Consider the following 12,551-nt stretch of genomic DNA (forward strand, 5'->3'; position numbering starts at 1 on the left):
AAAAATGCAAAATACATACATTTATATATTCAAATGGATTTAAAAAAGTCACAAATTTTAGATTGGTAAGTTTTTCCTTTGATTTCAATATCTTGGAGATGTATTTGAAGATCAGTAAGCAACTGAACTGATTTAAAGTCGCTGCGGTATGAAGAAAATGCTTTTAGTTTTTTTATTGCTATATAAGCCTCTTTATAAGAAGTTAACTTGTCGTCAATTTCACTTTCTTCATCTTCAGACGAGTTGGCTAGGTTTTCTTGGGAAGCAATTATCATTTCAGTACTAATGTTTTCCAAATCTTCATCATTAATGATGACGTCGCTATCTAAATTTATATAGTCTTCGACGTCAATTTGAATTTGGTTCTGAACTCGATTAATAACATTAGAGAATTGAGCAAGTGCTGCTAGTGGAATATCATCTTCTGCGGTCCAACAGTTATCGTCATTGGAGCTATCTCTTTCCCCAAACCCAGATTTCCTGAAACAATTTTGTATTGTCTGTGGACTTACTTGTTCCCACGCTTTGTGTGCAAAATAAACGACATCTAACAAATTTATTGATTTTGATAATTTCAAAGCAGAATTTGCATCTTCCATTTGCAACAAAATATTTTTTAAAAATAACGATTTGTACAAAAACTTGAAGTTTTTTATAACGCCTTGATCTAGTGGTTGACAAAAAGCTGTTGTGTTTGGTGGGAAAAAAATAACTTTTACATTTTTTAATTTGAGATCTCGAGGATGAGAAGTCGCATTATCTAAAAATAGCAGAACTTTCCGTTCTTGAATTTGCATTTTCCTATCAAACTGCACTAGAAAATCAGTCATCAATTCAGATGTCATCCAAGCCTTTTTATTTGATCGCCATGTAACTGGTAAATTGGTTAAGTTGATGTTGCGAAACGCCCGTGGCTTTGCAGCTTTTCCAATAACAAAAAGACGTTCTTTCTCTCCAGCCATATTGGCGCAATGCAAAATCGTAAGCCTATCCTTTGCCATTTTTCCTCCAGTGCAAGTTTCACCTTTTAATGCAAATGTTTTATCAGGCAATGCACGAAAAAATAAGCCAGTCTCATCTGCATTGTAAATATCTCGCGAATCATATCCCTCAATCAAAGAAGGCACTTTTTCTGTAAAATTTATGACATCATTTTGGTTTACACTAGCAGCTTCTCCAGAAATTGTACGGAAGGATATGTTATGTCGTTTTTTGAACCTTTCAAGCCAGCCAGATGATGCACTAAAATCTGCGAAATTCATATTTTCTGCAATTTCTTTAGCTTTGCTTCTTATAAGAGTGCCCGACAGAGGAATAGCTTTATTTCGAGCCTTCACAAACCATTTGTAGAACAATTTATCAATGCAAAGACCCTTTGGACTTAACATACTCTTTTTTCTCTCTGGATTGACATTAGTGTCCCACAATTTTAAAATTTGGTCTTTGTTTTTTACAATGCAAGCAGCTTGAGTTTTGCTGATCTTACATTTTTTTGCTAACTCGCGTACACTAAGTTTTTCATTTTTATGTATTTCAATGACATTAACTTTTTCTTTAATACTCAACACAGCTTTAGGCATGGCGATTTCAGAACGTGTATGTACAATAAACACTTGCAAATGTATGTTTTTTTACATTCAATATCAATTAAGGGAAATCCCCTTTTTACAGCTGTAAGAATATAAAATAAAGTAAACAAAAACAGTGTTGCATTTCTGTAATCTGTCCGGTTATGGGGAAAAAAAATCTCCTTTGGTATGAAAAAAAGTGTCCGCGTCCTGTTATAGGAGGGTTGTCCGCTCAAAAGGAACAAAATTTAAAAATCCCAAAGAATATTTTTGGGACTGAAAAAAGTGTCCGTTTATGAGACGTGTCCGCTTAAGAGAGGTGTCCGCAAAGAGAGAGTACACTGTACTCTGAAATTATACTGTAGAGTACTGCGGAAATCGGACTACATTTGCCCCTAACTTAACTTGAACATAAATTTCGACAATGCAAGGGATTCTGATTCAAATGAAAAAATCTGGCTGCGTTTGGATTTGAAGCGAGATTAGTATTATAAATATGCTGAAATTTAGCTTTCTATATATTTTGGGTGCTTCAAAAATCTTCCTAAAATATCAAAAATCTCATAATATTTCGGGATTTGTTAATCCCGAAAAATCCCGGGATTCTTTTTCACAAATCCCGGGATTCGGGAAATCCCGATCCCGAAAAATCCCGGGATTTTCGGGATCGGGATTTCGGGATTGGCATCCCTAATGTTTATAGATTTTGAATACTTTAATAGTTTCTTTAAGTTCTGATAAAATACTAGTTTCAGCATCAGATTCATTAGGAAAAAGTTCATAATAGAACATTCTACATCATTTTTAATTGAAATTGAGAACATTACACATGATATTGGAATTTTCTCGATTCAAAATGGAAATTCTCAATTTCATTTGGAATTTTCTCAATTTAAAATGGAAATTTTCAATTTCATTTGGAATTTTCTCAATTTAAAATGGAAATTTTGTCAATTTAAAATAGAAATTCTAAATTTCATTAAGAATTTTCACAATTTCAATTTAAAATTCTCAATTTCATTTGGAATTTTCTCAATTTCAATGAAAAATGTTGTAGAAAGAAATTAATTTCCAAATTCCTTAGTTTTAGTTTTCGTACTATACTTCTAAAAACTATTGCTAGAAGAGAATGTTGACGAGTTAAGAAATAAAATGTGTGTGTTTAGAACTATATTTCTATATAAAGTGAAAAAAAAGAAATTTCGGTTAAACGACATTTTGTTATTTGAAAATCATCAATTTTAAATTATTCGAACAGTTAATCGACCAAAATTATAGGTTAATCGATTGAATACCCTACTACTTACGTTATACAGAAAAATATAAAGAAATAAAATAAAAGTTAAGTATTTCCCTTTTTTTTTGTCTCATTGAAATGTGCGACTGTCATATGAGAATATTTGGAGAAAAGTCTAGGCTTTTAATTTTTCTGAAGAAAAATTTGTAAAAATTCTTAAATAGATTCTTTTAAAGGCCTTATTCATAATCAATTTTTATATTTATTACAGGTTTATAAAACAAAATTTGTATGAAAATTCTGTTTTATAAACCTTTTATAAAATTAAAAATTGATTATGAATAAGGGGGTAAATGTTTAACAAAACATTTGCCGCATTTTTATATTATTAGTTATTTTCTTTTTATAACTACTTTGCCTTACTGCATTTTTTGTTCAACCTAAATAAATACAATTTTTAATATAAAAAATAAAAAAAAAATACAAAATAATAAAAATCCTTTTTCGTAAACAAAGAACTTATTTCAACAACATGCGTTTTAAGGTGCTCAATTTATCATAAGTTACCAAGGAAAGCAGGTGTGCTCAATATACAATATAAAAGTAAAAACCAACAGAAAGAGAAACGTATGTATTATAGTAAATATATACAAATATTTATATATAAATAACTATTGGTTTTGGTTTCCACAAAAATGCAATAACTATTTATTGGAAACCAACCAAAAAAAAAAAAAAAAAAAAACTTAAGTATTTTATATTTTCAAACTACAGCCGCAATTAAGGTGGAAATTAATTAATTTTGTTCAGTAAACATTTTCAAAAGGGTACAATACTAATAAAAAATAAATTAGAATTAGAATTACAACAATTTAACATATTTATGTAGTATGTATGTATATATGTATTTGGGTGGGTAGAGATATACATATAAATATTTAAATGTTTAAATAAAGTAACGACTAATATAGTTATTTCAAAATAGAACTTGTTTGAATATACACAACATCGATAATACAACATGATGATTATTAGCCAATCAATTAATCCATCAATCAATCAATCAATCAGTCAAAACTTTTACTTTTACACATGTTTCAATAACATTGTTCTCAAACAACAGCAAACTTTACAAAATACGAGTAGAATTTACAAAGTGTTTTAAGAGAGATAGAGAGTAGGAACAATTAAAAATTGTTTTATTGAAATTTCAGCAAAGAGAATTTTAATTTACAACAGCCTTTAACGAAATAACAGTTAAAAACGGAAATGAGCACAAGTGATAAATTAAACCAGCTAATTTGTTTAAATATAACAGTTTAATTTATATTTGTTATATATTGTTTGTTTTTATTTTATTTTATTTTTTTTTTTTTAAGAGAGCAGCAGTTTTTGTTGATACTATTTGTTAACTGTTAAGTTTTGGTAGAGAGAAATAGAGTGAAACGACAGAAGCGATTAAGTAACAACTAAAAAACCAACTTAAAATCTTTCGTAAAAAACAAAATACAATTAATCAGTTTAGTTGTTCAGTAAAAAATCTTTTTTTTTATGTTTGTTTTTATATTTAAATAATTTGCTATTTTAGCTGGTGTTGTTAAAAACAAAGCTGTTTTATTTTGATGCTTAAATTGCTGCACGACATTTATTGCATTGTACTTTGCACAGTGGTTTAAGAAATAATAAAAATTAAAGACAATTTAATATGTATTGTTTGAGATAATTGTTGGTATGTGTAAGATGATTATTGTAACACAGCAGTAAAAATTTCTAGGGCTTTACTCTGTAGGCCTGTTTTCACATTCTATAAAATTCGATACCAATTCCACTCTGCCCACTTCCAGAAGATGTTCTAGAAGGGCTTTGCATCTGGCTCCTATGTACGTGGATTACGGAAGACCTTCTAATATGCCCTCTTAAGTAGGCCTTCTATCAGCACTGCAACAGAAGCAAGTATACAAGGCCTTGGTTCACAATGACACGCTGTGTAAAATTTAAACGATTTCGCAATGTGGCTGGGTGTTCTTGTGTCTGTAAAATAAGGCCTTTAGTAAGGCCCCTTTACAGCATCTTTTTCCCACTGAGAAGCATCTATATTTAATTTTCTATTAAGCAATTATTTATTTAACAAATTAAATAAATTGTTGTCTGTAAAGTCTTCATTTGGGAAATATCACAGAAAAAGCTTATTGTTATAAAATACTCAATACTATTTTTAAAACTCTAATGTAATGTCTAATAACTATTTGCTGACACATCGGCATTAAGATCACTCAGAGTTTGAAACATCTGACGTGAATTTGGTGCAAATCCTGTTAAAAGTATCTTGGAGAAGACACAATTTTAGTGTTTATCGAATCCGATAGTTTGAAATTTCTGAGATTCATAAATTTTATATCGTTATATATACATAAATCAGGAGATTCGACAGAAGATCAATGCCTGGTAAATCAATTAAAATTCACTCTTAACTATAAAGTAAACCTGTTTACAATCATATTATTCAGTTATTGAAAATGGATGCCAATTTTAAGAGGGCCCAACCAAAAATACTTCGGTCCATAACGAAAGCACCATGGTAGATACAAATTAAGAACATCCCTGTCTATTTCTAAGTATGGTTGGTAGAACAAAAGTCCGTGAGAAATATATTTTCACGCATCAAACGCAATCAAGTTCTCATAGATATGCCAAACTTAATTTTTCCATCGATGGTACTACTGGAGAGCATATATATATGGGGGATTTCATGTCAAGTGAACCAACTTTTGAAATCGATGTCTTCCGATCGGGATGAAATTTGCACCAAGGTTAGCTCTATTGGATAGTAACTCAGACACAATTTTTCAACAACATCGGTCGAGAACTCTCTGAGTTATAGGGGGTAAAATTTTGACAATTTGGTCAAACAGGGGTTTTTTCTTATCCATGTAACTTATTACCTATTGTTCTTAGCAAAATGTGTTCCAAATAGTATAGATAGCTATTTCTTCGATCTTTCGAAAAAAAATATTTAAAAAAAAAAATAAAAAATTTTTAATATTTTTTTTCCGAAATCAAAAACTTTTTTGACTTTTTTTTAAAATACGCTATTTTTTTTTATTTTTTTTTTTTTCTTAAAATAAAGTTTAGATATTTTCCTTGAACACCTACTTGGTCGCTTAGTGGGATGCGAGTGGGATATCTATCAAAATAAATATTTTGTAACTCAAAACATAAAATTTTTGACTTTTTTTGCAAAATCAAAAACTTTGTTGACTTTTTTTTTTCAAAATGGACCCTTTTTTAATCTTTTTTTTTAGGTCAAACAAAAGCTTAGATATTAACCTTGAAGACCCTTTTGGTCGCTTAGTGGGATGCGAGTGGGATATCTATCAAAATAAATATTTTTTAACTCAAGACTTACAATTTTTGACTTTTTTTTTTGCAAATACGATTTTTTTTCCAAATGGGCCCTTTTTTTAAAATTTTTTTTGTAGTCAAAAGAAAGCTTAGGTCCATTCCTTTAAGATATTTTTAGTCCCTTAGTGGGATGCGAGTAGGATATCTATCAAAATAAATATTTTGTAACGCAAGACATACAATTTTTTAATTTTTTTTTGCAAAATCAAAATTTTTTTCCAATATGGGCCCTTTTTTAATTTTTTTTTTTTGCTCAAAAGAAAGCCTAGGTCCATTCCTTTAAGATATTTTTAGTCCCTTAGTGGGATGCGAGTGGGATATCTATCAAAATAAATATTTTGTAACGCAAGACATACAATTTTTTAATTTTTTTTTGCAAAATCGAAATTTTTTTCCAATATGGGACTTTTTTTTAAAATTTTTTTTTGCTCAAAAGAAAGCTTAGGTCTTTTCCTTTAAGACCTATTTTGTCACTTAGGAAGATGTGAGTAGGATATCTATTAAAATAAAAATGTTGTAACTCAAGACATTCAATTATTGACTTTTTTTTTGCAAATTCGAATTTTTTTTCAAAATGGGCCCTTTTTTAAAAATTTTTTTTTAGTCAAAAGAAAGCTTAGGTCCATTCCTTTAAGATATTTTAGGTCCCTTAGTGGGATACGAGTGGGATATCTATCAAAATAAATATTTTGTAACTCAAGATATACAATTTTTGATTTTTTGGCAAAATCAAAAACTTTTTTGACTTTTTTTTAAAATGGGCCCTTTTTGTAATTTTTTTTTTTGCTATAAAGAAAGCTTAGGCCTATTCCTTTAAGATGGTTTTGATCGCTTAGTGGGATGCGAGTGGGATATATATCAAAATAAATGTTTTGTAACTCAAGACATACAATTTTTGTGTTAAAACATTTATTTTGATAGATATCCCACTCGCATCCCACTAAGGGACTAAAAATATCTTAAAGGAATGGACCTAGGCTTTCTTTTGAGCAAAAAAAAAATTAAAAAAGGGCCCATATTGGAAAAAAATTTTGATTTTGCAAAAAAAAATTAAAAAATTGTATGTCTTGCGTTACAAAATATTTATTTTGATAGATATCCCACTCGCATCCCACTAAGGGACTAAAAATATCTTAAAGGAATGGACCTAAGCTTTCTTTTGACTACAAAAAAAATTTTAAAAAAAGGGCCCATTTGGAAAAAAATCGTATTTGCAAAAAAAAAAGTCAAAAATTTTAAGTCTTGAGTTAAAAAATATTTATTTTGATAGATATCCCACTCGCATCCCACTAAGCGACCAAAAGGGTCTTCAAGGATAATATCTAAGCTTTTGTTTGACCTAAAAAAAAAAATTAAAAAAGGGTCCATTTTGAAAAAAAAAAGTCAACAAAGTTTTTGATTTTGCAAAAAAAGTCAAAAATTTGATGTTTTGAGTTACAAAATATTTATTTTGATAGATATCCCACTCGCATCCCACTAAGCGACCAAGTAGGTGTTCAAGGAAAATATCTAAACTTTATTTTAAGAAAAAAAAAAAAATAAAAAAAAATAGCGTATTTTAAAAAAAAGTCAAAAAAGTTTTTGATTTCGGAAAAAAAATATTAAAAATTTTTTATTTTTTTTTTTAAATATTTTTTTTCGAAAGCTCGAAGAAATAGCTATCTATACTATTTGGAACACATTTTGCTAAGAGCAATAGGTAATAAGTTACATGGATAAGAAAAAACCCCTGTTTGACCAAATTGTCAAAATTTTACCCCCTATAACTCAGAGAGTTCTCGACCGATGTTGTTGAAAAATTGTGTCTGAGTTACTATCCAATAGAGCTAACCTTGGTGCAAATTTCATCCCGATCGGAAGACATCGATTTCAAAAGTTGGTTCACTTGACATGAAATCCCCCATATACAAGTGGTTGTCTCCTAATCTTATGGCCGAAGAAGGAGCAACTCTACTCTATACAATAGGCATATGCAATCGATGCAATTTTGGGCATGCGACCATTCTTGACAGTCAAGAATAACGTTCCACGACAATGAGTTCCACGACTTTACTAACTGCTACATAATTATACCTCCGTGTGAGTCCATTTCAGTTCTTAACTAATGGCTTGAAATGGAGGGAACTTATAGGAGAGCATAGCTTTTATGTTGAACGTGCTACTGCAATTTCAGTCAGATCTCTGCTATAAAGCGGGCAGCGAATTTGCAAGACTACTGCCGGCCCTGATGCCTTTAAGATTCCAAACCAAAGATGGTAAACATTTGTAGGATAGGATTTTTTTTAGGTATCATGATATAGAGGTGTCCTGACTTATGTCTAAGGTACTCTACGGAGATTTTCACTCTCAGGAGGTCTTCAGACCCTACTTGTATGATGGCAAAAATGCCTATCGATTATCTGATAATCGATTGATCTGTGAAAATTCCGAGTGCACATATTTTGAAATTAAAAAGCAGTGATCACTGGTTACAACGTGTTTTCATATCGCTCATTTGCTGCAACAACGTCATAATTCAAAAAAGTCGTTTCGAGAAAAACGGCTTTGAATGTTTTATGATATTTTACTATTTCTTAAATAAATTTTCAACAAATCATGCGATTTCAGAAATAAAAACTGATTTAAATAGTAGATATTAATATCTTTCTAATCTGTATTTAACGAATACGAATTTTATTTTGACGTTTACAACAAAAGAACACTCGCATACAAAAAATAATTGACTTTTTTTAAAACTGATAAAACTATATGAAAGACTAAAGAACGGCGCATATTTAAGTTATGCGGAATTATAGTTATAGGCAGGGACCGTAACGGTTATAAGGGATATCAAAAAAGTTGTTTTATAACTGTTATTTTGTGACTTTAAAAATAAAAATCCATCTAAAACTATTATTTTTCAACGTAAAAATAAAAGTTCCGATGAAACTGTTAAGAAAAGAGATTTAAATATCCGTCAGAAAAAAAACTCTTTTAAGGACTTTTATTTTTTCCGTCATAAAATAAATGTCATTTGAGGACTTTAATTTTTTCCGTCAGAAAATAAAACTCATTTTATGTAAATTGATTGTCGTTGGTCAGATCATTACAATTTGTAAGCACCTTACATTGCAATTTAATAAAGCTTTACGATCTTCACCAGATGTTTTTCCATCTTCGCCGGATGATTGCGATACATCTCAGTCTCTTACATCGCTTTTGGGGCAATATTTGAACTCCCTAAATATAGATAGGGAACAAGAAAGTGAAGCAAATGATAATGAGGATGAAAAAAAGCTTTCTATGAAATAGATAACTTTTTTCCAAGGCCATTAACAATTGATAAAACTCTTTTTGAGTTTTGGGAGGCAAAAAAATTACATTATACGTACTTATATAAATTTGCAAAAACTGTGTGGAAAGAGCATTCTCTGCTCTTAAATTGGTTTTGAGTGACATGCGTTCAAATCTTTCTGCAGAGAATTTGAAAAAAATTATGTTCGTTAAATTAAACAAATAAATAACTCAATAAAAAAGAGACTGAAAAAAGAAGAAAAGAAAAAAAATGAGTTTTATTTTCTGACGGAAAAAATAGAAGTCCTCAAATGACTTTTATTTTATGACGGAAAAAATAAAAGTCCTCAAATGAGCACGCCGATACGAATCTATTGGTATATAAGAGTATATGTCTCCGTTGACTCTAACATAGTGATTTTTTGATTTCAAATTTTCTGGATAACCGTTATTTACGGTCCCTGGTTATAGGAAGTTTAGGAGATCTATAAAACTGTCTGGCTCTAGTGCATAATAGATTCGGATCTATCGAAGATACAGGCAAAAACGGTGTATGCCTATCAGAGATCAACGTCCATCTGATTGATATTGTTTAGTCCTGAATGCTTACGGATATAGTTTTGGTGAAGTTTTGAAAATTTGCACCAATTGATACTAAAACATTGTTAGTTTTTTAAAAAATACACATTTGTCAATATTTAAGATTTCCTAAGACCACTGTGCAGTGTACATATAAAGTAGGTATGAAAACTAAGAGCATTTTCATATATTGTAATTTTAAACTACAAGTAAACTGTAAATAATATTTGTTAATAAAGAGCTGTTTGTTAAATATATAAATTCAGCTTATTGTTTATTGAATTCGGGTTAGTTTTTGTGTATTTTTTTAATTTTTTTTTGGTTTTTGGTTTAATTTAAATAGGCCTACCGAGTGTGTATAATGAATTTCAGCTAATTCACAACAACATTGGTAACGTAGTATAGCACGACCACTTTTTCTGAAAGGAAGTTATTTTTTGGTTTTGATTTATATTTATATTTTTTTTAAATTGTTTTGAAAAATAAAATGATTCAAAAATATTGTAAAAGAAACCAAAAAAAGAAATGAATTATTTTAAATATTTTGTTAAATATTACATGTTTTTTTGTTTGTTTGTTTGGTAGTTAGTTATTTATAATAAAAATAATGATAATTAATATTAAATAGTTAACATAAAACTGAATTTAAATTGTATTTAGCTATAAATATTTAATAAAAAATGTATTCTTTAGCATATTTACTTTATAAGATATAATAATAAATTGAATTAAGAAAATATATTGTATGTATAAAAATACTAAGAAAAACATAATAATGATAGAAAATAATAAGAAAAAAATGAATCTAAAAAAGGGGAATGAACAACAAACTTACCTCAATAATCTGGTTATATAATCTGGCCAATTTTCAGGAAACATTACCAAAAAGAAACCAACTGCAATTAGTATCACACCAGCCAATTTCATGCCAGCAAATGTAGCACCATATAAAACAACATCCAATGCTAAAATAAAAAAAAAGAAATAATGTATTAAATAAACTGATATACACTACTAAGTAGAAGATAATATTACAGCGTTAATTAATATTTAATTTACCTCCGGAAACAGGAACTGCTGTAATTAAACCTAATGTAACAAACATATTGTATGTAACAGCTGAGCTAAATTGCATTAATATGTGAAAAACTGTAAAAAGAATGTAGAAAAATAAAAGAGATCAGGGCAAATATAATAATTAAGTTTTTAAGTAATGAAATAATATTCAACAAATTATAATGGGTGTGCGTACTGTACTGTATATTCTCTAAATGGGCAGAATCGAAATACATAGTGTGAAAATAAATCTGACTTTTCTAACTGGCTAATGCGATTACATATTAGTGGCTGAGGAGTATTCGAGCTTAAGTTAGAAAATATTTTTTTTGACCACTTTAGAAAATTTTAATATTTAGAGATTTTAAGTTTGAATAACCACTATATAGATTTGATGCATCATGGCTAAACTTAGCAAAATTTAAATGAAAAATCGAAAAAGGTAGAATTTGTACACGTTTATTGCTTTATCGCAAAGCCACATACATACATACAATTTTGTGAAAAAGAGCGAATTCACTTAATTGTGAATAAATTCGAAAAGAATCTATCGATTTTTATGATTGATAACTTATTTTGTTGCTATTATATGTGGCTTTGCAATAAAACAATAAATCTGAAAAATGTCTGCCGTTTTAGATTTTTCATGATTTTTTTAAAACAAAAACATATAAAAGCTATTTTGACGTAAAAATATATTTTTTGCTTCAATTTGTTATTATAACTCCGAAACTACTGAGCCGATTGAAACGCAATGTACATAGTAGCTTTGTTCTTCAACTTCAAGTTGTTACTAGTTAGTAACAATTGTTACTGGAAAAGCGTTCATTAACTCAAAAAACTTGCAAGTAGAGAAAAAATCAAGAGGGTATAAATTTTGGAGAGTGTTCTCTCGTTGCAAACTATTACAAGTTCTATTTTGAACTCGTAATAGTTAGCAGCTTATATTTCATATGTTTTGTGTTATTGTTTATTTATTTACAATTTTATTTTTGTGGTGCAAAAATGTAAAAAAAAAGAATTTTCAATAAAATTGAAGAAAATGTGAGTATTTATACATTTTAAAAAAATAAAATAAGAAAATTGTGTGTATAAAACAATTGTTACTGAAAAAGAGTTCATTTACTTTTTACTATTTTTGAGAATTTAAGAGAGTAATTTTGTAAATTTTGATTTTATTCTCTCGTTGCAAGTATTTACTGGGAAAGTTAATGAACGGACCTAGTATGGGGAAAATGTTTTCAAAATTAAATCAATCGAAGGAAGAACATTAACTACTACTCAATTTTATGTATGTACTAGCTGACCCGACGGACGTTGTCCTGTCCAAATTAAAAAAATGCTTGTGTTCGATTTGTGAAAAGCGGTTTGAAATGGGTAAAAATAGTTAAAAAGAAAAAAAGCGTATTGTTGAATGATAATTTTTATTCATATAG

The 12,551-nt window shown here is 29.0% G+C and overlaps 2 protein-coding genes across 3 annotated transcripts in view; one reads left to right on the forward strand and one right to left on the reverse strand.

Annotated features, from left to right (window-relative positions):
• The window catches only part of LOC135963492 (uncharacterized), a 40,594-nt gene extending 29,554 nt beyond the window's left edge, over window positions 1-11,040 (forward strand). The window contains exon 8 of the mRNA XM_065515364.1: window positions 10,932-11,040. The gene's annotated coding sequence lies outside the window, so the exon portion shown is untranslated. The remainder of the gene's footprint in view (window positions 1-10,931) is intronic.
• The window catches only part of LOC135963496 (solute carrier family 35 member F3), a 31,703-nt gene that overhangs the window by 12,657 nt on the left and 6,495 nt on the right, over window positions 1-12,551 (reverse strand). Inside the window, exons 5-7 of one of the 2 annotated variants that reach the window (XM_065515387.1) lie at window positions 11,119-11,208; window positions 10,895-11,024; window positions 10,409-10,478 (exon numbers count right to left, since the gene is read on the reverse strand). In XM_065515387.1, the coding sequence (XP_065371459.1) occupies window positions 10,409-10,478; window positions 10,895-11,024; window positions 11,119-11,208 (290 nt within the window). The remainder of the gene's footprint in view (window positions 1-10,408; window positions 10,479-10,894; window positions 11,025-11,118; window positions 11,209-12,551) is intronic. The other variant, XM_065515386.1, reaches the window with a different exon arrangement.

The sequence above is a fragment of the Calliphora vicina genome, chromosome 1 (genome assembly GCF_958450345.1).
Source record: "Calliphora vicina chromosome 1, idCalVici1.1, whole genome shotgun sequence".
NCBI lineage: Eukaryota > Metazoa > Arthropoda > Insecta > Diptera > Calliphoridae > Calliphora > Calliphora vicina.